The sequence below is a fragment of the Vidua macroura genome, chromosome 14, assembly GCF_024509145.1.
Source record: "Vidua macroura isolate BioBank_ID:100142 chromosome 14, ASM2450914v1, whole genome shotgun sequence".
In the NCBI taxonomy this organism is placed as follows: Eukaryota; Metazoa; Chordata; class Aves; order Passeriformes; family Viduidae; genus Vidua; species Vidua macroura.
Window position 1 is genome coordinate 15,934,251 of NC_071584.1, and position 26,052 is coordinate 15,960,302.

General features: G+C 49.3%; 1 protein-coding gene across 2 annotated transcripts in view; it reads left to right on the forward strand.

Annotated features, from left to right (window-relative positions):
• Positions 1 to 25,513, forward strand: part of EDA (ectodysplasin A) — a 61,158-nt gene extending 35,645 nt beyond the window's left edge. Inside the window, exons 3-8 of one of the 2 annotated variants that reach the window (XM_053990614.1) lie at positions 16,292 to 16,321; positions 19,362 to 19,541; positions 20,321 to 20,355; positions 20,458 to 20,509; positions 22,749 to 22,879; positions 24,267 to 25,513. In XM_053990614.1, coding sequence (XP_053846589.1) covers positions 16,292 to 16,321; positions 19,362 to 19,541; positions 20,321 to 20,355; positions 20,458 to 20,509; positions 22,749 to 22,879; positions 24,267 to 24,518 — 680 coding nt within the window. In that variant the 3' untranslated portion in view covers positions 24,519 to 25,513. The remainder of the gene's footprint in view (positions 1 to 16,291; positions 16,322 to 19,361; positions 19,542 to 20,320; positions 20,356 to 20,457; positions 20,510 to 22,748; positions 22,880 to 24,266) is intronic. The other variant, XM_053990615.1, reaches the window with a different exon arrangement.
• The last annotated feature ends 539 nt before the right edge of the window (positions 25,514 to 26,052 follow it).

A 26,052-nucleotide genomic window follows, 5' to 3' on the forward strand; every position in this document is an offset into this window, starting at 1 on the left:
CCTCCCAGATGAGGAATTCCTGGAGTTCTGATTTCTGCAGCTGTAGGGTGAATTAATGCTGCTTTGGAATTCCATTCTTGACTCCTCGAACTGTGCTCACTTAAGGCTTTAATTTGTACTGCTTTGCCCTTATTTGTTGTCCTGCGCACCCAACTTTGCTTAAAGTCATCAAGGAGCTTTTCACAATCCAACAAACAGCTGGAAACATCTGCATCCCAAACTGGTGACTGCTTTAAGGGGGTTTTGAGTTACTGTGGAGTCTCAGGTGGGGTCAAATCCCATGTGAAGGGAAGGCAAAGTTGTACAAAGCTTGGATTAAAAGAGCAGAAAGGTTCCTGATTTCTTTGTGAGGAATTTAATTTCCAGTCCTGGCTTTCCATGATTGTCATGACACAAAGACAGGAGCACGAACTCCTGGAAGAGCTCCAGTGCTTCCCTACTGCAGGAAAGAACAGATCCCCTTTTATAGGAGTGGAGAAAGGACTGGATGCCAGGGAAAGCAAGGACAGAACTGATGGAGTTGTGGTTCTGTGCCTGAGTCCTTACTCCGTTATCATCATTAGTTTTCCAGTCCAGCTCTGTGAGCTTCCCATCTGCCCTGAAACCTTTACAGTTTCACAGTGGAGAAGCATTTCCCTGGGGCTCTGCTCCAAGAAAAGCTTGGTGAAACTCCCTGGATTCCTCTTGCCTGGAATGCTGACAAGTCTGATGCATTTGGTACAGACTCCCTGAGTGATTCCAGCCCAGTGTGGGCCCTCAGTTTTGGAGCTGGTGTCGCTCTGGTGCTCAGATGGCTCAGGCAGCATCCCAGTCCTTTTCCCAGTCTCCTTGAAATCTATCCCAGTGTCTTCACCAGTTGCTTGTGTAGTAGCAAGTTCCCACTGGAGGCGAGCGGTGTCGATGGAGCGCTGCCGGCAGATGTTGGGAGGGATCAGCTTCATCCCTCAGGCTGCCTCTGCCTTGCCAGATGTGCAGAGAGCTGCTGAGGAGAGATAGGGAGGCTGAAGGTTGGTGTCTAACGAGGCTTTTCCATCACCCTTATGCCCAGTGTTGTCCTTTCATGACTGGCATTCCTTTCCCTGATGTTCCCTGGATGCTCAGAGTTGAGTCACTCCAGAAATGCAGAGCACTTCCATGCTTATCCAGTCCTGGGAGGGGAATGGAGCTGGGGAAGGGTCAGGAGCAGCTGAGGGAGCTGTGGGGGCTCAGCCTGGAGAAAAGGAGGCTCGGGGGACCTTCTGGCTCTGCACAACTCCCTGACAGGAGGGAGCAGCTGGGGGGTGTCAGGCTCTGCTCCCAGGGAACAGGGACAGGAGGAGAGGGAACGGCCTCAAGCTGTGCTAGGGGAGGTTCAGGTTAAACATCAGGAGGAATTTCTTCCTGGAAAGGGTGGTCAGGCATTGGAAGGGGCTGCCCAGGGAGGTTTGGAGTGCCCATTCATGGAGGTGTCCAAAGAACAGCCAGATGTGGCACTCAGTGCTCTGGGCTGGGATCAGTCACACGTTGGACTCGGTGGTCTTGGAAGCCTTTTCCAGCCTCACTGATCTTGTGATTCTTATCTGTGTCTTTTTGAAAATTAGGGATTTTGACCCTACGTGTGGTGGAGATTGGAGAAACTGCCAGAGTGACAGGTTGTGTCCCTCTGGCTTTGGCAAGTGGTTGCCCCATGTTTGGGCCGTGGTGGTTTTAGAGCTGCATTTAACAAGTGGGAGCTGTCAGGGCAGGGCTTGACCTTGTAACAACCATAAAATCGAGAAACAAACAGAGCCACGACCTTGGGGAACTCAGGCTGTTTGTTTTAGACCTTTGTGAAGGAATCTTACTGTCAGAGCAGGACAGTGAATCATTAAACTAATAAATTAAATCATGTCATGGTCCTGATAACACCGTTTTCTTTGTGAGTTTCGCAAAGGGAAAGTTGATCAAATCTTTGATCTCCAAAGAGCCTCCTGGAGATAAAAGTGGCTGAACTATAAATTCCCAGAAGGAAGGAGATGTGCTTTCCACTTGATGCTTCACTAATATTTGTCTGGAATTAATTTTATGAACTTTCAAGTGCTTTTACACATGCAGGGAAAGACCAAAGTGATCTGAGCATGGCGACTGGGGCTGGAGGGAGGCTGCTCCGACCCTTCCCAGCTCTTCCAGTCCTGCTCATCCTGGTACCAGCAACAGGCTGGCTTTGATGATTTATAAATATCAGGGAGAACATGGTTCCCTTTCCCAAAAGCTTTTTCTTTTTGGAGGATTTGGTTTCAAGCCTTTTGCTGTGCAAGAGGTGATTTTGGGACAGGGCAGAGCTGGTTCTGTGCAGCCAGGGGAGGGTGATGGTCCTGGCTGTGCTCAGAGCACAGAGCCACAGGCATGGGACATGAGAGCAGCAAAGCTGCTTTGATGCCTCTTTGTTAAAAAATCCAAGGAAAATTGTGTGCAAAGCCATCAGTTAGATCCTGTCACTCTCCAACAGGACTCTGGAATTTCAGGGGCTCCTCCTTGGAAGACTCTGGTGTCAGCCTTCTGACTCCCGAGATGTTTTATGGTTGGGTTTACTTAATTTTGGGTTGTGGCCCTGCATCTACAGTGCCCTGGGGTCACTTAAACCAGCTGAGGTCTGTCCTGGCCACGGACCCTCTCCTTGTCCCTGTATCCCTTCAGCCCTGGGGCATCCCATGGGATCACTGGGGGCTGGTGCCTGTCCCAGCCCTGGGATCATCATCCTGAAGCCACTTTCCAGTCCATGCCACCAGACCCAACTTTTGCACAGCTTTAAAAACTGCCACCAATTTTTAAAGCTTCTCAAGGCCCAGGATTATCCCTTTCCACTCTGTTTTTTCTGCCTCTTTTCTCCTCAGTGTTCCCATCTCCACCTGTTGTTTCATTTCCTTTAATTCTCTAAAACCTGCCCCTCTCCAATGCCTTTTCCCTATTTTCTCCTTTCCCCCTCCTTCCCTTTTGCCCTGGTGTATTTATGCTGCCGTGGAACTGCTGCTGCTCCCAGATGAACAAATCATTCTGGAGCTGCTAATTAGCAACAGTTGTGCTAAAAGGAACCATCAAGGATGTTAAATTAGTCCACTTCTAAATAAACTGGGTATGAAATGTTAGATCTCTATTCCCAGAGTGCCAGTAAAAATGCTGCTGGCTCTTTGCTAACAAAGCCAAAATCTGGGAGTAGCATGGTTGTAACTCCAGAGACAATTCCGTGCTCTGGAGGTTATAAATAATGACAGAGCATTTACAAAGCAGATGTCAATAGGACTCTTTAAAAAACATTGTTTTAAACAAATAAAATAGTTTCTTTTTCTCCTACTTTCATCTCTGTTCCCAGTTAGATCCCTGCCGAGCTGCTTTCCTGGTTTCTGGGTTTTTTTGCATTTGGGGTTTGGGGTTGTTGGCTTGTTGGCTTTTTTTTTTTTTTTTTTTTTTTTTTTTTTTTCCTTCCTAGATTTTTTTTCATACTGAGCTTGGTGAGAAACATCAGGGATTGTTCTCCAGGCTTTGATTGGGAGCATGGCAGCTGGGAAGAGGCTGAGCAGATGGCTGGCCTTAAGCTGACAACAATTTGGTTCCTACTACTTTGGCAGTTCTTTCTGCCGAGGAAAGTCCTGGAGGAGAGCTTCAGCACTGCAAATGGCTTTGGGAGAATGAAATTCTGGGGGATTTAAAGCTCTTCCCCATCCCTGCTCCTACCTGGAGCTTTGGAAGTGATGCTCCAGCTACGTGGGTCCAGTTTCACCCTCTTAGGATTTGCTTGGTGGTTTTAGGGTGATTTCGCAGTGGTTTTAAGATGGTTTTAGAGTGGGTTTTGAATAGGTTTAGAATGGTCTTACAGTGGTTTTACAGTGGGTTTTGGATGATTTAGCAGGTAGCTGGTGCCAGAACCTGGCTTTGAGAGTGGTTTTAGGGTGATTCTAGGATGGATTTAGGGTAAAATCTGGATGTTTTCTGGATGGTTTAGCAGGTAGCTGGTGTGAGAGCCTGGCTTTTAGGATGGGGTTTGGATAGTGTAGCAGGTAGCTGATGCCAGCCTGGCTTTTAGGAAGATTTCTGGGTGGTTTAGTAGGTAGCTGATGCCAGAGCCTGTGTTTTAGGATGAGTTTAGGATGATTTCTGGATGATTTAGCAGGTAGCTGATGCCAGCCTGACTTTTAGGGTGGGTTTAGGATGGATTTTGGATGTTTTGGGGATGATTTAGCAGGTAGCTGATGCCAGTTTGTCTGGAGGTGCCTGGCTCCCCCTGGGCAGCCCCCAGTCCCACAGGTGGCCTGTCCCAGCCATCCCCCTTTCCCGACCCGGCAGCACCGACGATGCAATCGGACTTTTTTTTCCGCGGTTTTTTTTTTAATATCCAGCTCACAATAGCAACTTTTCCTGCTGGCTTCCTCTCCTGTGGAAAGGGCAGGTTCGTCCCTCTGCCTCCAGAACAATGGGTGCCTTTGTGTTGGCCCCGTGCAATTCCCAAAGCCCCGGCATTCCCAGAAACACAGATGGATGCAGGGCGATAGAGCCTTATTGTGCTCCGAAACCATGGTGATGAGCACGCAGTAAATATTGGACATTTCCTGGATCCTGGAGCACAGGAGACGCTCCCAGAAGGAAAGGCTCACCACAAAGTGCTTGTTCTTACTGATTTCCCTCAGAATTTCTCTGTGATTTCCCCCTAAATGGGAGAAACTTGGAATAATGTGATGTTTTAATCTTTGGGGATAAACGCATCCCTTTCCTGGGATGTTGCTGTCAGTATTTGTTATTACTGTGATTAAATTAAGGTTGCAGCTTATTTACATATCCCTATCTCTGTGTTATTCCCAGGCTTATGATAACAGGGATCTGTTTAAGGTCTTGTCCCTAAAATCCCAGAGTCGTGTCTAGGTGCTGGTCCCAGCTCTGTTCCAGCCCTGGCACAGGTTGTGCAGAGAAGCTGTGGATACTCCTGGAAGTGTCCAAGGCCAGGGTGGACAGAGCTTGGAACAACCTGAGATAGTGGAAGGTGTCCCTGCCCATGGCAGGGGGTGGAATGGGAAGAGCTTTAAGGTCCCTTCCAACCAAAACCAGTTTATGATTCCGTGATTGTGCTGAAGTCCAGAATTCCTCACTGAGAGTTCTGCTATGTTGCTGTCCCAGCTGGATGTTAAATAGGAAAAGCTGGGAGAGGCCCAAGCCCAGTTGTGTAGTGTTCAGGGTGAGGAATTATCCTGACTTACAGGGATCAGAGTGGAATAATGGTTGGTGTATCCTGACCCATCCACAACCTCCCTTTGCCCCTGGCTTCTTCAGCAGCCCTTCCAGTTGGGATCTGGATTGTTCCACAAGGAACTCTGCTTCATCATTTGGAAGTTTACAAAGCTGTGATGAGGTGCTGCTGATCTGGTCCATCCCTGGAGCTGCTCTGGGGGTGTTTGTCCTTCCCTGGTTGGGATGAGGCCGTGGGGTGGCCACTGGGACATTTGGAGTTGCTGAGGGTGAGAAGGAATTCTCTGGTCATTGTCACCTCGGTGGCGCTTTCAGACACTTGCTCTGACTGCGCTTGTGGGTGGATTCTGAGCTCCCAGGGGCTGTGCTCAAACTTGACCAGAGCTCACCTCCTTTTCCAGCTGCACTTTGAGCAGCGAGCCACGTTATTGGAAGTGACTGGTGATTCCATCTGAATTCCACTCCTGAGACCCGCGGCTGTTCGGAACGCCCCGGGTCACACACTGAGCTTCAGGAATCTCACAGAGTTCCTTGTGTTACAAAACAGGGCCAGCACTAATGAGAGCAGAACAGATGTTCCAGAGGGGCAGGAATGTGGCTGCAGCTGAGCCGTGAGTGCAGCTGAGCCGCACCGAGCGCTGGAAATGCTGGACTCCTCTGGAAGCTGCTGCTCCCTCCTCGCAGCATGAGAGGCTCCATTGTCTCCCTGCTGGCGGATTTGCAGCTGAGCTTTGATTTCAGTGGATAAACCCTTGGCCAGGGAGGTTCTGCAGGCTCAGCACGTGCTCCAGGCCCGTCTGGTCGCTCCAAGTGGAGGAATTGTTGTGAAACTGGATCAGATCCACCTGAGCCCCCCGCTCAGGTCCTGCTCTTGCCACCACAAGGATCCTCCTCCTGTAGATTTTGGGATGAATAAGCTTGTTTTTATGTCTGGGTGTCATGGGTGACTGAGGGGATCTCATAATCCATACAGATCTCTCCAAAGGGTGTCAGAGGATAGTGCCAGGCTCCAGCACAAGGGGCAATGCCCATAAACTATAAAGCAAGGAGTTCCACCTCAACACGAGGAAGAACTTCTTTCCATGGAGAGGGCAGAGACCTGGAACACCTTCCCAGGGAGGATGTGGAGTCTCTCTGGAGACATCCCAAACCCACATGGACACGTTTCTGTGTCACCTGCTCCAAAGGGTGACCCGGCCTAGGACTGGATGATCTCCAGAGGTTCCTTCCGACTATTCTGGGATTCTGTGACCAGCCAAACCTGGAGCTGCTGCTCTGGTGGTGGCAGCTGTGATTGTCCTCACTGTGCCCTCTCTGGGCACTCACTGGAACCCTCTCAGCTGTCACAGAGCTGCACCAGCCCAGAGCTGCAGAGCTCCAGTGAGGAATTCCTTGGGGAAAAAGCTGTGAATGAGTCTGGGGTTGAATGTTTTCATGAGGGCTTTGTTGGCCGTGATGTATGGAGACATTGTTGGAGTCCTATCTGATCCCACTAATTCCAGCAGGATTTGGGGAAGTGCCTTAATTGCTTTCAGTGGATAAATGCAAGGGTTGGCTGAGCCAGGCAGCATTCCCTGTTTCCCAGCTGCTTCAGGGACTTCACTTGAGCTTCCCAAGAGTGGTAGAATCTCTCCTGGGTTTCCTTTTCCCTGCTTTTTTCCCTTCGTTTTCTCCCTTATCAAATTCATCCAATCCTGACAAGAGCAATGGGGTCTCTCTTGGGTTTCCTTCTTTTTTCCCCTTCTTCCCCCTTTTCCCCCTCCTTTTTCCCTGTTTGTAGATTCATCCAGCTGTGAGTACATGTGGATGCATATGGGCAGATCCTTGGATATAGGCCCCACGTTTTCCCACATAATTGATCCACCAGCTCTCAGGCAGCTGCTCAATGCCATGGAGCTTTTCCATCCAATTATGGATGGGAGGAGGAAAAACACGTCAAGTTCTGCGGGGATGAGACTGTCAGAGAGGTTTCCTCCCACCTGCCCTCGATTCCTTATGGATAACCACGGCAAGAGCTCATTTCAAACATCCAGCAAACAATTCGGGAGAGCCTCTCATACTCCCACTTCAAACCTTGCTGCTGCCCCACTTGGGAATCATTTCTGCTGGAATTCATGACATATGTTCGTTGTTTATCTTAGTGGGATGTGACTGAAAATGTCAGAGTGTTTTGTGTTAGGCAACAACCGAATAAAACAAACAAAATAAAAACACAGCTGTAACGCTACGCTTCAAATTGTTGGATTTAAATATGTGGGATTGATAAAGGAAGCAAGAGGGTGCAGTGGTGGATAGAAAATCAGCCTGGTGACTCCAGCCAGCAGCCAAAAAAAGCCTTGGGATCCTCAAATTAGAACTGGGAATGTTCTTTGTCAGATCTGCGCTTGGAATCCAACTGAAATGCCTGAAGGGAAACAAAAGGCACATCACATCCTCCTTCCAGAGCCAGCCAGAGGGTGGAAAATGAAATATGATGGCCACAGGTTCTAGTGTGAACCCCAGGAACTTGGCTGGGACTGGTGATGTGGGAGCAGAGCTGAGGAGGGTGGAGATTCCTGTTTGATTGGCTTTTTGTGTTTCTGAGGAGGCAGTGCAAGAGGATTTTGCCAGCAACAGTGGCTCTGGAGTTAATTGGGAGCAGGATTTTGTCTTTGCTCGTGACCACATTTGTGCTGTGGTGTTCTTGCACCTACTCAGAGACTGGAGCTGGTTTTTAGAGCCTTCTGGTACCAGCAGCCTGTCCCGGTGCCGTGCCATTGATCCTACAGTGGATCTGGATGGGATGGAGGAGGTAAAATCACCTTGGTTGTTCCTTGTGTCTGTAAAGCCTTGGAAATTCCCGTTGCAGTGAGCAGGGACACATCTGCCTTGCTCAAGGAAGTGAGGAGGGATTTTCAGCAGAGCTCTGGCTCTTGGAGAGCAGAGTTGAGGTTGTAGGGTGGGGAGAACCCCAGGAGGTGACTGGATCCAGCCTCTCCTCCTAAATGGGACCAGCACTGTGACAACAGCAGAGGTGGCAGACTCTAAAGGACAGGTGCTGTTCCATCCTGGTTCTCCTACATTCCTGCAGCTTTTTGGTATTTTCCTCATGCCGAAAAGCACTTAGGAAGGAGACACACAGGGCTGATGGAGCTCTACCTGTTCCAGCACCCCCCTTCAGACAGCACCTGATGTCCTTTGAGTCCCATCATCCTTCTGAAGGTGGAAAAACCTGTGGAATGCATGAGCACAACTAATTCATCCTGCTCCTTTTGTCCTTTCCAGCTGGGGGGTTGCTCCCCCCAGCACCTTTACCTGGAGCAAAAATCAGGTTGATGAGTGGTTGTCCCTTAGGTCCGTCTCCTGTTCACACTTTGGTTCTGATCATCTGCAGTAATCAGATTTTTTTTTTTACCTTGAATATGATTAAAGATCAGGTTAAACAACCTACTGCCACTTTTGGCATTATCTGTAAATTTGAGTTTAACTGTCCTTAGGAGCTTCACCAAATGATTCCCCAAGGAGTCCTGGGTTTTGTCAAGCCGAGCAAAAATCTCTGAGTACTGGCAGGAGAAAAAAAACTTTCTCAACAGCAAAAAAAGCCCTGTTCCTGATGAGATCTTACGTGGTCTGAAGCTGTTTGAGAAGAGAGATTGTGGCTCTCTGGCATCTCGTGTCTCTCCAGGGATTCCAGGGATGAGCTGTGACTTCCCTCCGTTTGTTTTCAGCCCGATGAGCTTGAATGGGGGGCTGGTGTTTGGGATCAGAGGAATGGGGAGGGGGCAGGCTACTGATCCATGGAGCTCCTGGAGCAGCATCTGCTCATCTGGATGACACATGGATGGAGGTTTGTCCTTTGGTGGAATGTGAGGAGAGGAGCAGGGAGGCAGCAAAGGCCACTCTCATCCCTAAGCCACCACATGAGGGATGATTCCCAGCCCTTGGTGCCAGGGCACGAGCTCTTCTCACACCCTGTGGCCAAGCAGCCCCAGGAGTGACCTCAGTGCAGGACACTTCCCCTGAAGGCACATGAGAAGTCCATCAAAGAGATGAAGAATTGCCTCAAAAATTGGATGGAGCCAAGGGAGTGCCTCAGAAGAATCCAAAATGAGCTGCGAACTGTCCTTGATCTCCCAAGCTGGTGGAGACCGGCTTTGTGCTGGGGCAGTCCTGCACAGGGCTGGGGGGTCACGAGTGTCACTGTCCCCAAGCAATTTCTGGGGACTCAGCAGCCTCCCACTCCACAATGGGACAGGGCAACACAAAGCAAAGAATCCTGAAATTCAGGGCTTGTGTTGTGCAGGTGGAGCAGGCTGGGATGTCCCTCTGGTGACTCTGGGAATGGCATGGGACCAAGATCCCACTGGGTGAAGGATGGGGAGGGAGCGCTGCCTTGTGGGGTGCTGTTGTGGGGCATCTTGATTTAAGGTGTAACCAGGCAAAGACCATTAAGGGTGGCTGTGTTCACACGTGCATTTTAAGGAGTTTTAAAACAAGGTTGAAACAAAAGCAGGGAGAGAAGGAAAAGTGGTGGATGAGAAATGCTGGGATGCCCTGGGCCCTGCCCTGTGAACTCACACATCCCACAGTGCTGTTTCATCCTTTCCCTACTTTGTGTCATGAATTCCCTCCCCATTCTCTTACCAAACATATTCTCTGTATACAGATTTGTTGAAGTTAGTTTTTGTTCACACCCCTGGCTTGGGTTCCTGTTAGTGAGGGCAGCACTTTTCCTCCACTCTCAGCAGAGGATCCCCCTTCCTCATCAAAAAGCCACCCTGGGAAGATGTGCCAGAATTCTGGAGTAGCACAGGATGTGATTTCTGGGATGTTTTCCTAGATTTATTATTTATCATATTCTCTAAATGTTCTGCAGTAATAATCCCAAAGCTGCTCTTCAGCAGACCCATTGCTTTCTTTGGAGTTTGTAAAGAAGCACTTTCTTTTTCAGGGAAAAGGGAAAATATTCCTCTTGTTTCAGTGTTTGTATCACTGACTGATAGTTCAGTAGGGTCCAAGAAGCTTTCATCTGGATAGACCAAATTTCCTGAAAATGTTGAAAACATATTGGTTCCAAACCTCCCCCGAAACCACATGTTCTAGATTAGGCATGTGTTGGGAGCTTTCCCCAATCCACTGGAATCTGGCATTAATAACCCCACACTTAAAAATATTTGAAAAGCTTTACATTTCTTCTGCCCATGAGAATGAAGTGAATGTCACTGCTGGAAAGGCAGCTGCCGAGCTCTGGAGGTTTCTTATTAATTGGGAAAGCTGACATCCCGGATGGCAGGAGGTTCACCATCACCTGGAATCTCAAGGAACACCCAAGCCGCTCTTTCCACCTTTGGTATTGGTCAAGTAGGGATAGAGGGGTTGGTTGATGGGTAGGACTTAACCCAGAGTCCTTGAGGTTGGAAAAGCCCTCCAAGATCATCCAGTCCAAGCTGTGACTGACCCCCACCTTGTCACCAACCCAGGGCACTGAGTGCCACATCCAGGCCTTCCTTGGACACCTGCAGGGATGGGGACTCCACCACTTCCCGTGTTTGAAAGGACCTACAAGGAAGCCAGAGGGGAACTCGTCATCAGGAATGGTAATGACAGGACAATGAGCAAAGGGTGCAAACTGAACGAGGGGCAGTTTTTGGATATATGGAAGGGATTCTTCCCTGTGTGGTTGGTGAGGGGCTGGAATGGATTTCTCAGTGAAGCTGTGGCTGCCCCATCCTGAGAAGTGTCCAAGGCCAGGAGGGACAGGGCTTGGAACAACCTGGGCTAGTGGGAAGTGTCCCTGCCCCTGCTCATTCCAGGATGAGTATTAGGTCCTTCCAGCCCAAACCATTCCATGATTCTGTGACTTAATGATTTAATGTTTATTTTGTGGAAGAGTGAGAAGTGGTGTGGTATTTCTGAATCACGCCGACATCTCATTAATCACCATGATTTTGTCTCTAATCTGTAGCCTGGGATGAGGATAATTCCTCAGTACCTCCATCCTCTCATCTCCCAGGGTGGAGGGGAGATGGAAACACAGAGGTGCCTCAGTTGAATTACCTGGTCTTACATGTCCCCAGACCAGTGTCACACTTAGGGAAGAAGATTAAGGATGTTCCATAGTAACTCCATTACTATTACTCATAGTAATAGTGCTAGGAAATAGGAGAAGGTCAATAATTCCAAATGAATGCTGAAAAAAGGTTGGCACGATGGATGGATGGATGGATGGATGGATGGATGGATGGATGGATGGATGGATGGATGGATGGATGGATACCCAAAACTGGTGGCTGCTGCCAAACTGGATGAACACCTTAAAGACATCACTTGGTGCAATGTCCAGAATCAAATCATGCTGCTAAAACATGGTTTTGGCATTCCATGGCTTTCTCTGCTCTTGGCAGTTGGGAATTCCAGCATGTTCAGCACCTCCTTAGGTATATCCTTTGTTTGGCTGATTCCTATAATGGTCAACCTTTTATAGGTTTGATATAAAATCAGCATAATTACAAAGATCTGTTCCTGTCCATAAAACCAGTTGGAACTGTTTGGCAGGAATTTAAACTATTTCTTGTTAATCCACACACACAGCTAATAAGGGAATGCAGGGTTTTTTTTAATATCCTATTTATATCAGCAGATGTCCTAAAGAAGTTTGGGATATTTCTGTATTTATAGTAAATCATAGCAGTGTGTAGCGTGCAGAAAGAGAGATTGGAGGGGGTGCAAAGTCAACTCTATTAATCTTGCTGAGAGCAAACATGTCACATGTAATATCCTTGAGTTGCATCACCATCTGGGATTTTTCTGAAGGCCTTGGAATTGATCCAGCAGATGGTACGGCTGCAGGAGCTGGGGCTGGAACCTGCTCCCTGAAGCATGGGGAGATGTCTTCTGCTGCTGGCTGGGCCGCAGCTGGGGGTTTGCACAACAAAAATTCATCTTTTTCAAGTGTTTCCCTCAACTTCAAGTGAGATGTTTGCATCTGAACCCAAAGTGCTTCTGCTGGAAGGGGCTGGGAATTGTTTGGGGTGGCTTGGAATGGTTTGTAGCCTTCCATTTGTGGTGGCTCTGTTTGGGTTGAGGTCTTTTGTCATCATATAGTGATGTCTTTCCTGCTTGTGCCTTTCCCTCTAGGTTTGCCCTTCCTGCAAGCCTGACATTCCCTCCTTTTCTGATGTCCTCCCGTTTTATTTTCCCAGCAGTTGTGGAAAATCAGCTTTTGGAGGGGTCCAGCTCTGGAGTGCTGCTCACAGCCAGGGTCTCCAGAGCCCAGCGTGCAGCATTCCTGCTCCCTGGGGCAATCCTGTCCTGTGATGAGGAATTCAGCTGGTCTGAGTTACTGCAGCAGAGTCAGGGGCTTTTCCTACAGGAGATCCAGGGAAGGGAATATCGGTGGTGGGAGTAGATCAGGTAGCTGCAATGTTTCCAGCAGCAGCTTCAGTAGCGATGGCTTTGGTGGTTAGGCAAAAATATTACCAAAAGTAACATTCCAAAGGGACTGGCAGACTTCTGAGAGACTTTCCAGCCATGACCTTTGATGCAGGAGGGCTCACTCTGAGCCAGAAGATCCCCTCCAGACCTGTACTTCTCCTTGGAAGCCTTCTCATTCCCAACTCAATGGCCTTGGGGAGCAGTTTGGATGTGCCAGCACTGTTCTTGAAGCCCTCCAGGTCTTCTTCTTTTCTCAGTGGTGCTCTCACCCCTTTCCCAGTGCTGGTGGCCACCAAGGTGAGCTCACTTGCCCACTTCTTGCCTTTTCCAGGAGCCTTTCTGTGGAATTCCTCTCGTTTCAATTCATCTTTCTGTATCAGATGGTCCGGACTGACTTCACTGTTCCCAGGATTTCCTCAACCCTTCACTAAGTGGCAGCAGGATTTCCCCATGTTTTCCAGAGTTATTCCCGTTTTAGGATTGTGTTTCTGCCTTGCCTGGCTGAGCAGCAGCAGCTGAGCACGTGCAGGTGTCCTCCAGCATCCACCAGAACACTTTATTATTTCCCATGTATATATATTTTATAGGACTATATATTTTGTATGACTGAATCTCATTCCATGCTTATTATCCTTCAAAGCCATCCAGCCTGTCCTGCTCTCCCAATCCTTTTCTCTATTAACAGTTCTGGCCAACTTCCCTCCCCCTAAACAAGGGGGTGAACAGAGCTGACAACTCCTTTAAGGAGGGGTCAGAGTTTAAACATATATTTAATTCCAGTTGAAAGATGGGAAAAGCAGAAGGGGATGGACTTCCCGAGGTCTGGGCCTGGTTTGACCTCAAAGGAGAACAGGCAGCATGTGGAAAGGGAGAGGTGTGATTAGTGGGAAGAAGGACAGAAGTCAGGAAGAATAACTGTGCTTGGGTGGCTGTCACATTCAATCCTGGCAGCTGGGACCACCTGGATCTCTGGGACATTCCTGATGGATATGGGAAGGGATTCATGAGGAGCAGAAAGGTGCACTCATAAAGGTGCACATTGTAAAGAAGGGAAAAGAGGTGTCAGGGAACAGCTGAGAGGTTGGGTTGCTCTCAGATCCCATTGGGATTGGAATAAATCCTCAACTACAGCACGGCAAAGTCTCCCAAGGTGTGGGAGACGTTGGTCAGTCAGAAGTTCTTCAAGTCAAATGAGTTTCCTTCTCCATGAAGGTGGCAGGTCTGTAGACTCTGGAGCAGCAGAGGATATCCTGTAATTTGTTCTTTTATACTCCTGGACAGTGAAGGAACAATGGATACACCTGTGATCCACATCTTGGAGTGGAAAAAACCAAAGTTTTCTCTTAGGCCATCCTTGGAATCAAGGCCTGCATGAAGCTACAGTAAATAAATGGTTTGCATAACTTGTAGGTATTTAATCATCAATTAAGAGGTAACCAGTGGGTCAGATATATCATGGAATCCCAGACTGGTTTGGATGGGAAGGACCTTAACACTTACCTCATTCCCCTGCCATGGACAGGGGCACCTTCCCCTATCCCAGGTTGCTCCAAGCCCCATCCAGCCTGGCCTTGGACACTTCCAGGGGATGGGGTATCCATTATATTATAATGATATTATCTGTGTGTTCAACCACGGCATTTAACAAGTTCAAATCTTTTAAAAAGTATTTTAAAGTATTTTAACAAGTTTAATGTTTAAATATTGGTTCGTGGCCTCTGAAAACCCTGGCAGAAAAGATTTTTTAATTACCATTTTTCTCCTCTGCACATCAATGTTGGGACAACGTCCATCAAGCCAAGTTTTCAAGCCTTATGCCTCAGCACCTCAGCACCTGAGAGGAATATTGATCTGAAATTCTGGTGACCCTCAGCTTAGAGTCAGTAACTTATTACCATTTTGGCCTAAATGGAGCAGTAGCTCATGAACTTCACGTTTTGAGCAGAACCAAGGGAATTCTGCTGTATCAGAAGCTTCAGCTCCATGCTCCAATTAAACGATCCCCCCCTGCTCTCGGGAGGCGAACAGATGCAAACCCCAGAGAGACTCAGAAGCTCTCAAACTTAATAATCCTGCTTTTCTTTCCCCCTCGTGTCAGGAATATTTTTGTGTCTGTCGAAAGCTCCACTTGCAGATCCATAACATCTCTCTCTGTCGTGCCTGGAACAGATGCGTGTGTTGTAATATAGACTGCGAACATTGACATCCCATGTGGTTCTCATTCCTCACAGTCATCTTTGAAGCTAATTGGATCCAGCCAGCCCAAATGTGTCTGGCTGGCCACAGCTATTTGTACTTTCACTCTGGTTCTGGTGCTAATGGTGGGATCTATGGAACATGAAATAAACTCTCGTGACTCCGAGGGCTGCCGAGGCACAGCCGCTCGCGTCTCGCTGGGTTGGGATGGGCTGGGATCTTTAAATGGGATTTTTTTTTTTTCCTCTTCTAATGTTGTTCAGTGGCTGGTGGCTACAGTGAGGACTGGTGGGGCTCAGAAGTGCAGAATCAGGAGCCTGGTTGTCCAGCCTGAAAGGTTTTGCAGTGTGGTGTGGCTTCCTAGTGGTATACTGGGATGGCATCGTTAGGAATCCATGTCTTGTCCAACCTGTGAATATTATAAAAAAATAGTATAAAAATATTATTAAAAATAGGGAATTAGAAGAAATTATCATTTTGATAGAAGGACCTTAGAGCTTATTCATCCCCATGGGCAGGGACACCTTCCACTATTCCAGGTTGCTCCAAGCCCTGTCCAGCCTGGCCTGGGACACTTCAGGGTTTGGGGCAGCCACAGCTTCTCTGAGCAACCTGTGCCAGACCCTCACAGGGAGGAATTTCTCCCTTAAATTATATAAATTATATTATCTCCCGTTTATAGATAATGTCTTTTACAGATAATGCCTTTTATATGTAATACCATCATTTTCCCATGACCCAACAGCACAATGTAGGAAAATCAATATTCCTCTTGGAAAGGCATCAGTAAGGTTGATGAGTAATTTTTCTGGTCCTTTTGCTGTCTTTCCTCTACCTGTCCATGGGAAAAAGGCTCTTCTGTTTGGAATTTACCTTTCCCCACCCCATCAGACTCAAAGCAACCTCATTACTTTCAATTGGTTATAATTTTATCTCAGTTAAAGGTGATTTCAGTCATTGCTGTGCAAAACCCCAGGTTTTAGAGGGATTTCCCTGATGAATAGCAAGGGAGTATTTGGGGATTTTTGCAGTTAATTCCCATACATGATGAATTCTTAGGGAAGCAGTGGAACATGTTTCACACTTCAGCCTCTGCTCACAAAGTCCTGTCATTTCTCAGCTTCACTGTAAATATTTTCTCTCCCTACTCAGGAGGTTTGGGTTCCCATTGTTTCAAACAGCCAGTTCAGAATAATTCTTTGCTTTTGTGGTTTTTTAGTGTTTTATTCTTATTTTTAAACAACTTGGCTCACAAGGAGTCAGCAGGGGGTTGGACCAGATGATCTTTAAAGGTCCCTTCAAACCCCAACCACTCTGTGATGCTCTGAAATTTGGGTTACTGGTCTCAGCTGAGACCATTCCTGTGCTGCTGCATGGGCCACAAATACATCCATTGTCCACTTGGAAAATAAACTGGCAATGGGGATTTTCTCAGATGAAATGATCCCTGAATTTCACTAATTTTCTTTCTTTTTTTTCCCCTTTGTAGGTCCAAGTTCAGTGAAGAACAAGAAAAAGGGTAAGTTTGAGTTTTGCCTGAATTTTCCTTTCTGTGCTTTGTGAATTCTCTTCAGCCAACACAAAGGAAAAACCAATGACAGCTTCCCTCTCCAGGAAAGGCTGGAATAACACCCACAGGCACCCCTTAAAACTTCCTTAAACACTGAAAGAAGTTAATTTACAGAAGTAACCCTGAAGATTCTCCAATTGAAGACTTGAGTCAGTACTGAATACCAGGAGCTGTTGCTGTTTGCCAGCCTTGGCTTTCATCTCAATCCTGCCAACTTGCAGCTTGGATTCTCCTTCAGACCCACCAAACTCAGCATGAGCACACTTTGCATCCTGCTTTTCCTTGTGTTAGCATCCACATTATCCTTTTATGAGCCCCTTCTGAGTGTTGCTCAGCCTTCAAGGTTTTGTGGATTTCGTAATGTTCCTCAGGCAGTTTGCAGTGGATTGTTGGGATTTGGGTTATTCAGGCAACCCTGTTTGGGGGGTTCCTGATGCCATCCTTGTTTCTGTAGGACTGCTGGGAGCACTTAGGGTCCTACACTTAGGGTCCCACGTTTACTTCCAGGATTTTGAGCGAGTCCAAGGATCCGAGCAGTGGCGTTTTCCATGTCTGTACTACTGCAGTAGCACATCAAATGGCTTTAATCTTTGGATGCAAACTCCAGAGCCACAGCTGAGAGGTGGGAACAGGCCACACTTAGCAACTTCATTTCTATTTACTCCGAGAAGCAGCGTGAAATTTTATGTTGGAGAAGTTTGTCCTAACAAAGCTCGACCCGCGTTTAATCAGCCCAACAAATAACAAGTGATGGCTGCAGCCTCCGGAGCAATTCCAGAGGGGCAGGGGGATCTCCTGGAGCTGGATTGCATACAGCTGTATAAAGTAGCTTAATTTTATGGTATTGTCACATTTAATTCTTTTTGGAGTTCCAGTTCATTGTTTGATGAGTGAGGATTATGGAGAACTCCCTGCTTCTGCCTGCTCTGAGTTTCAGAGCCCGTGGGTACGGACATGGGAGACTTGGCAGGCTGGGATTTGGGTGCTGGGACCCTCCTTGGAGACCTGATAAGGGAGCTATCAGATAATAAATGGACTATCTTTTGTCTTGTGAGGTTTGTTAATGCAGAGAAGTGGTTGGAATGCCTTGAAGGAGGGAAAGGCACAGAAATGTGTGGCTGGGATGAGCGATTGTGTCACTGCTCAAGCAGCAGCTCCCTGAGTAGCAGAGCAGATTTCTGAGTAGCAGAGCAGATTTTGGAGGCAGATGAGTTAAACCAGCTGTGGTGTGCATCCCTCTTGGGAAAGGAAGCCTGGAGTGACAGCAGCAGCATTCCCAACTCCCTGTCTGCAATCCTCCCTTGGGATGGCCTGGATTGGAGGGATGTCAGTGAGAGGAGTTCGGCGTAGTTTAGGGAAAATGGGTGTGGTTCAAGGTGATCATTTCCAAAGCAGAGCATTATCCTGAGGAGAAGTACTGGATTAGAGGAAGGCTGGACTGTGGCCAGCTCAGCTTGGAAGTCATGGCTGCTGATTTGGAGAGAAATATTGCTGTGGAGATTTGTCCCCTGAAGCCTTTTCCCCCTTTTTGTAGGATACGAGTGTGGCTTTACTCACCCCTGCTTGCTTTAACTTCATTTTCTGCACTTTTACATTAAGCCCACAGTTGTCCCACCCTGATGTCCTTGTGTCCTTGCTCCTAGCTAGTGGCTATCCAGAGATTCCCAGTCCTGTACTAAAACAGATGGGTTTTTCCTCACACTTCTGTCCATTACAAGGATGGATATTAGTAGAGAAACAAGTACATAAATGTACTCAGAAACTGTTCCAATAACTATAATTTCATATCCCAACTGCTGCTGTCATATGAATACGAGTTTAATTCTGTCCTACTGGGGACCTTGTGGCAGCAATTGAAGAGATTTTGCTCAGTTTATGTTCCTTGGCAGAAAAGCTGTTCCAAAGTGGCTTTTTAAAAACTACATCAAAAGAACATCATTTTTGTCAGGAATGTGGAAAATCAGGAGAGCAGGGACCAGGATTTCCCTGCAGAGTTTGTTTCATCCCACTCTCTGTATGTAGGAGTCATTCCTGATGTGGTTATGTCATTTCTCTTCCTTGGGACGTGTGAGGTGTTTGAGGATCATGGTGGGGAAGAAGGTTTTTACCACGAGGCTGGTAAAATACTGGGACAGGTTGTCCAGGGAAATTGTGGCTGCCCCATCCCTCACAGTGTCCAATGCCAGCCTGGACAGGCCTTGGAGCAACCTGGGATAGTGGAAGGTGTCCCTGCCATGGCAGGGGTGGGTTTTAAGGTCCTTTCCAAGCCAAACCAGTCTGGGATCTGTGATTGTAACAATTCCCCCGTGTTTCCATCCCCTGGATGGGGTTAGTCCTTCCTGAGGCCCTCCCTCAATCCAAAGCCCAAAATATTGAATTATTTTGAGGCACAAGCAGCACAGGGGCTCCTCCAGCAAAGCTGGGGAAGAGCTGGAGCTCAGCTCCGAACTGCCCTCTGGAGGAGACCGAGCCATGGGGATCATGTCCCAGTCCTAGTCCTGTGCAACAGGTAGGAAAGATGATCCCTGTTTTCCATCAAAACCCAGCAAACGGAGCAACTGCAGAGTGGTTCATGTGGACCAGAACAGCCCAGCTGTGGCTGGGTACGTTGGAATGGGCTGTGGGAACATCCTGACTGCATCCAGAGATCATCCCAGGTCCGTAGGGATGTGACCAGCCCCAGGGCATGGGACTTGAGGGCTGACCCCATGCTGAGAGCCGAGTGACCGGAGCTGTGGGAAGAGCCCCCCTGAGCCTCCATCCCTTGAGAGTCCCTGTGCCTCGTTTAAGTGCAATTCCCAACAGGAAGGAGCCTGCAGGGTGGTGACCTGGTCCTGCCCTGCTGGCAGCGTTGTCCTCATGGTGTGGAGCCGTGGGACACCCACCCCGGCTGTCCTGAGCCAGGAGTGATCCATCCCCAACCTCCCATTTCCTGCAGCTCCAATGCCACCCCACAGCCCCAGGTGATGCCTGTCCTTGTGTTTTCCAGGTAAAAAGGCTGGTCCTCCAGGGCCCAACGGTCCCCAAGGGCCACCAGGGCCTCCCGGGCCGCAGGGTCCTCCCGGCATTCCCGGCATCCCCGGGATTCCAGGCACAACTGTCATGGGACCGCCCGGCCCCCCTGGCCCGCCGGGCCCTCAGGGACCACCCGGAGTGCAGGGCCCCTCAGGTAAGGATCCATCCGTGCCCTCTGCTCCCAGCTGGATGGGCAGGAATGCCGGAGATATCACCGGAGTGTCCGGACTCGATGGCACAAGGCCTGGAGCAGGACTGGGGCGTCCTGGGCCACGTGGAACAGGGCTTGGAGCAACCTATGGAAAGTGTCCCTGCCCGTGGAGGGCTGGAACTTGATGGGCTTTCAGGTCCCTTCTGACCCAAACCACGCTGAATTTCTGGGATTCATGAATGGCCAGGAGCAGCAGGAGCCCCTCAGCTCCGTGCTGTGCTGCCACGGGCATCTCCTCCTTAATTAGGATTTGGCTCCCAGGGAAGGGAGATGGAATGGATGACCTGCAGAGGGAAACTTGGCATCTTGGCAGCCAAGAGGTTTTATTGCCACTGTGGATCAGGGAATGGGTTGTGCAATTTTTCCTTCTAGTGGAAACCTGTTGAATAACAAAGAATTTTGATGGTTGGACTGAAATGCTGGAAATAAACTAGGGAAATGTAGGATGAGTCTTTTTCTTCCTTATGTGCTTTTAAATATTTTTTAATATTTAGTATTTCTGTTTTATATATTTTAATATTACCTGCACCCCATATCCTTCCCCCTGTTAAAGCAGAGGTTTTAATGGTTATTATGGAGTAAGAAAAGCTTCAGGGTTATTTTGGAGTAAAAAAAGGTTATTTATAAGGGGGTTTAAGGGTTATTTTGGGATAAAAGAAGTTTTATTTATGGGATTTTTCACTCAACCTTACTCTTCAGTGATTTGGAATTGCCTTTTGCAGGTGCCACAGACAAGGCCAGCTCCAGAGACATCCAGGTGGGTTGATCTTTCCGTGGGAAAACTCAGCTTTGGGGGGCATTTTTGTGGACTGGCGCAGTGCTTCCCATTAATCCTCGATCCCTGTGCTCTCCCTTGCAGCCAGCTGTGGTCCATCTCCAAGGCCAAGGCTCAGCAATCCAAGTGAAGAATGGTAAGGATCTCTTGATAATTGTGGGTACTGGGAAGAGCCCCTCCTGCACCCACAGAGCTCCTGGATCCCAGTCCATCCCATGACACAGCTCCAAGATGATCCCTGCCCATCCCTGCCCTCCAATACCCCTGCCCAGACCCCACAAGAAGAGTCTTGTGTGGAGTCTCCACCTCCATTTTCCCCTGAGCTCCTGTTTATCTCCCAGATGATCCCTGCTCTGCACACCCCAGTAATTCTGTCCCACTGAATCTCCCTTCTCCCTGACCTCCAGGCACTTTTTGTGCCTCCCCAGCCCCTCCATGACCAGGCCTTTTTGCTCCCCCACTCTATTTTAAACCCTCAGTGATCCTTGTCCTGTCTCTTCCCCATTTGCTCATTTTCCTCCAGTTTTCCCAGGAATTTAAGGCAGTGGTGAATGCACACAGAGGTGTCCATCCCTTCCTGGGATCCCCTGAGCACCTCTGTCCCCACCAACAGCCTTTAATCCCAGATCCTGCCGAGCCACTTCCCATCCGCAGGCAGCTCCTGGCTCTCCTCCTCCTTCCCAGATCCCCATCCAAATTCTCCTCAAGTTCCTGCTCTCCTTGCCAACAGCTGGGGCTCATTCATCACCTCCTGCCTCCCTGCTCTGGCTGTGCTGGAGAGGAGCTGGCTTGTCCCCTCCCTGAGTCCCCACGTGCAGCTCCCCAGGGACCATATCCATCCATCCTTACCCCAATCCCAGACTGGGAGGGACTTCTGAGGGTGGGGGCTGCAGGATCCCCATCCACAAGTTCCTGCCTCACATGTGGGGTGGGGAGGGCTGGCCACTGCTTCTGTGGGAAGGCAGCTTTCCCTGTGAGCAGTGGCAGCTGGAATTTCTCATGGACAGGGATTTGTGCTTGCAGCTCCCCAAAATTAAAAGGAAACAACCGCCCGTTCCCAGGAACAATGTGCGGGAAAAGATGCTGTTTGCTTACATTCAGAAAGCAATTATCCCTTCATTTCTGGGAATGCTGAGGGTTTCCAGAGGGAACGCTGCTCTCTAAGAGTGGGAATGCCCTGTGAGTGTCCTTCCCTGCTGCTCGGGAACAATCCAGAGCTGGGAGCCAGGAATGCTGTCCAGCTGCCAGCCTGGCGAGCTCCAACTGATGCACAGAATATTCTTAGTTGGAAGGGACCCACAAGGATCATCGAGTCCAACTCTTAAGTAAAAGGCCCATCCAGCAGGGAGAAGAGAGGCAGATGGAGACTGGGAGGAAAAGAGTGGGATTTGATAAACTGAGGCACCTACAGAGATTGGCTCCGTTTGGGGCTCATAGCAAAGGCTGTCCCTAGGTTATCCCAGTGATCCCAAAGGATTGAGTGGTAGATCCATAAATCCCTGTGTTGAGTGACCTCTGTTAGGGGTTACTGTGTTGTGAGATATGATGCAATTTCCTACTTTGTTGTTTATTCTGGATTTTAAAAACCTTAGGAGTTGTAAAGGCAAAGGTTTTGTTAAAATTATCCCAATTACAAAATCAGGAATGGTGAAGTCATGGAATGCCAGAATTAAAATCAGTTGTGTGACCCAAAGCTGGCCTCCATTTGCCTGGAGAAGAGAAAGCTCCAGGGAGCCCCTTGCAGTGCTCAAAGGGACTCCCAAGAGAGCTGGAGAGGGATTTTGGACAAGGGGCTGGAGTGACAGGACAAGAAGGAATGGCTTTAAGCTGAAGGAAGGTAGATTTAGATGGGAGATTGGGAAGAAATCCTTCCCTGTGAAGGTGCTGAGGCCCTGGCACAGGGTGCTCAGAGAAGCTGTGGCTGCCCCTGGATCCCTGAAGTGTCCAAGGCCAGCTTGGACAGGGCTTGGAGCAACCTGGGACAGTGGAAGGTATCCCTGCCCGTGGCAGGGGGTGGAATGGGATGAGTTTTAATGTCCCTTCCCACCCAAACCATTCTGTGATGGTTCCATGATGACCATTGCCATGGACACAGTAGGGAATAGGGATCAAACAAGCTCAGCTGCAGGGTCAGGAGGAGGCAGGTCCGTGGGATGAGCAGAGGAGAACACAGAGGGTTGGAGGGACATGCAACCCCACAAGCCGATGTGTGTGCTCAGAGCTAGAGAAAAGTCCCTGCTCCCACTCCCCAGCGTGTAATCCTGGGGTTCCCCCTCCGAATTCCCTGCTCCCTGTGGTGCTGTGACTGTGTTTGTGTTGCTCCTGCGCTTTTCCTCCTGACGGGTACTGAGTGACCGCCGTTTTCTCATACTGAGATCTTTCAGGTGGAGTCCTCAATGACTGGTCTCGCATCACTCTGAACCCCAAGGTGTTTAAGCTGCATGCCCGCAGTGGGGAGCTGGAGGTACTGGTGGACGGCACATACTTCATCTATAGTCAGGTAGAAGTGAGTACGGTCCTAGGCTAACTCCTCCTATTCTTGTGTTCCGGTGGAAGCCTTGCATGAACCACGAGAGGGCTCCAGACAACAGCCAAATGCCAACAGCTTGTGTGGAGCTGTAACCGCTTCGGCTCAGGAGGGGTGTGGGGAGGAGTGTCACACCCCTGTCACCGCCTGGACACCGCCCGCCAGGGATTAGTCACTGAAAGCACACCCCGCACCCACCAATCCCGGGGTTATCCCCCCACTTATCCATGTCCCGGGCCTTCCAAACCTCCCTGCAGGCAGGACGCTGAGCTCAGTGCTTTAAAAGACCCCAACACTGGTCATTTGTGGTTATCTTGGAGCTGTGTCGCTCTGGAAGCACAGGACTCCCAGCTCAGGTGGTTTGACCAGATTCCAGCCCAGGTGACTCCGTTTGCCTCCCCCTGCTCCGTGTAGCTCCTCCCCAGACACAGCTCTGGGATGAAGTGGGCCACGGATGTCAGGTGCTCTTCCATGGAATTGGTGACAGGTGTCCAGTTTGGATGGGGACAGAAAATATAACTCCACACGGGTCAAAGTATAATTGTTTCCCAAGTGTTTGATGCTGAGCTGATTGCTGGCCACGGTGTTGGACCAGTGAAGCCTCATCGTTTGTGGTCCATCAAGGAATCAAAAGGGATTCAGTGTTCAGGCAGCTCCTGCCTCCAAAAGGACTGGATTTCCTTTCTCAGGAAGAAGCAGCTCCCTGAGACTGACTTCTCCTTGGACAGGTCTTCCTCCTGCAGCTCTTTGGAATCAGAGTGTGGGAGAGGGTTAGGTGAGGACAAGCAGAGTCACAGGGCCTTGGAAGTCAGGGAGTTCAATCAGTAGAAGCACTGCGAGGTGATTTCCTTCCAAGCTGTGGAGGTTGGGAGAGCCTTTTCCCTATAATAGCTCATGCCTGTGCAAGCACCGAGTCCAGTTACCCAGGAGACAGCTCCCAGGCCACCTTAGGGCAGTTCTGATGTCACCACTAAAGGAGGCTCCTGGCACCAGGAAGCAGGACTGGGCAGGTAAGTGCAAGAGGCCTTCAGTGGAATGTGTGTGTCTGTGTGTGGGGTGAGAAGCTGTTGTAGCACGCAGAGGGTCCTGCATGGCTCTGTGCAGGTGTGTCACTTCCCTGGAATGAGCAGGATGGTAGCTCAGCCTTAGGCACATGGATTCAGGGGTTTTTGCATGCTTGGGTCAGTCTGAAGCGGAATCAAAGAGGTTCTCCTGGTTGGTTTGGGGCTCTCCCTGCCTCGCACAAGTCACCTGTGAGTGCAGGTGTTGGGGCCAGGAGGGGCTGCACACACCCCCAGGACGCTGCACTTGCTCCCCACACCCCAACCCCCTCCCTGACACCTTTCTTCTCCCTGCTTCACATCAGGTCTACTACATCAACTTCACCGATTTTGCCAGCTACGAGGTGGTGGTGGACGAGAAGCCCTTTCTGCAATGCACTCGGAGCATCGAGACCGGCAAGACCAACTTCAACACCTGCTACACGGCCGGGGTGTGCCTGCTCAAGGCCAGGCAGAAGATCGCCGTGAAGATGGTCCACGCTGACATCTCCATCAACATGAGCAAGCACACGACTTTCTTTGGGGCCATCCGCCTGGGAGATGCACCCGCATCCTAGAGAGGAACTTGGCGTGGCCAAGGACGCCCACGGAACTGCACAGTGCTGCTGTTCATAAAGCGTATCAGTATTTCAGGGGTTCTGTAATCCGGCCATAAAGGAAACTGATCCAGAGCTATTTATTCCTATATGTGAATGCAGGAAGCACACTTGTCCTCTGTGACTCGCGGGGAGACTCGGATCAAACCAAAAAGCTGGTGGGGAGAGCGTTGTGAGGAGGAAAGGCTGTTGGGTGTGCCTTGTCTCAGTATTTCAAGTATTACTGCACTGATACTCTGCTCTGTGACCTTCACACGAGGCTTGGTGGGAGAGCTGGGGGCTCTGCTCGGATGTTGGCACTGGCAAGAGCATCCCAGGCGGGAGCGGGAGCACACGGACTCCTGTCCCAAAATCCCAGCCAGGCTCCTGCATGTGCACGCTAACGACAGCCAGGAAGGGGGTTCTGGCTTCCTGCCTTCCCAGGGGGAGCTGGAAGGGCTGGGGGGCGAGGGCAGGTGGGTGAGACAGGGTCAGTGGTGTTTACATTCGTCCTCAGGAGGAGGAAAAGTGCCTCGACCTAGAGCTTGGAAGCAAAAGCAGGAAGTGCGAGAGGAAGAGGAATAACTAGAGCAGGCTTAGCAGATAGGAAACTGCCTCCACATTCCAGAAAGCACCAAATCCCAAAGAAAACGCCGATTCCCGGGTCCAGGCCTCTGCTCCTTTCAGCTCCTGCCCTTACCCCAGAGGTAACCTTGCCCCAGCGGGGGCTGCCTTCAAGTACTGCTGCTGTTACAGCAAGTTGAGTTGGGTTGAGGGTATTTTGGTTTTGGTTTTTTTTGTTTTGTTTTGTTTTGTTTTTTTTTGGGGGGGGGGTTGTTTTGTTCTTTTTAATTAATATTTTGCAAACCAGAACACATTTCTACAGGCTTCACCGAGCCACGTAGAGCAGCCACAAGTACTTGTGACAACACTCGGAGGAAGTTTGTTATGTTTAAGAATAAAATATTCAAACAGGATTTTTTTTTTCTGTTTTAATAGCAACTGTCCTGCTTTCAGATGTGGTTTTTAGCCTTCCTCTCCCCACCCCTTTGCTTTTGGCACTCTTCTACCTAAAATAAGTGGTGATGGAGACTTTAGCAAAGGAAAAAAAATGGGATTTTAAAATCTGGTCCAGCATGAAGTCACCACTTTTTCTTTTCTCTGAGCCCTGCTGAGTCTAGTCATAACTTGATTTCTGGTGACTAATAGAGGAGCTGGGACACTATTGTTTCTTTTGGCTTCTTGAGCAACCCTGTCCCGTTACCTCCCCTCAGCTGGGGAGACCTAAAGCCATAAGATGCTCTGAGCCATAAGAGGCACAAATTTCTCTGTGTCTCAGCCCTTGGCTCAGCTTGGTTGGGGTTTTGTTTTCCTGTGTTTCTTTCCAGAGCTTGTTTGTGCTTTCAAGGGGGGAGTGAAGTTGCAGCCCATGTAGAAACGGGACAAATCCCAAAGTGACATCTTCAGCCTGGAGCAGGGGAGGTTTTGGGGACCTCAGTGCCTAAAGGGGCTCCTG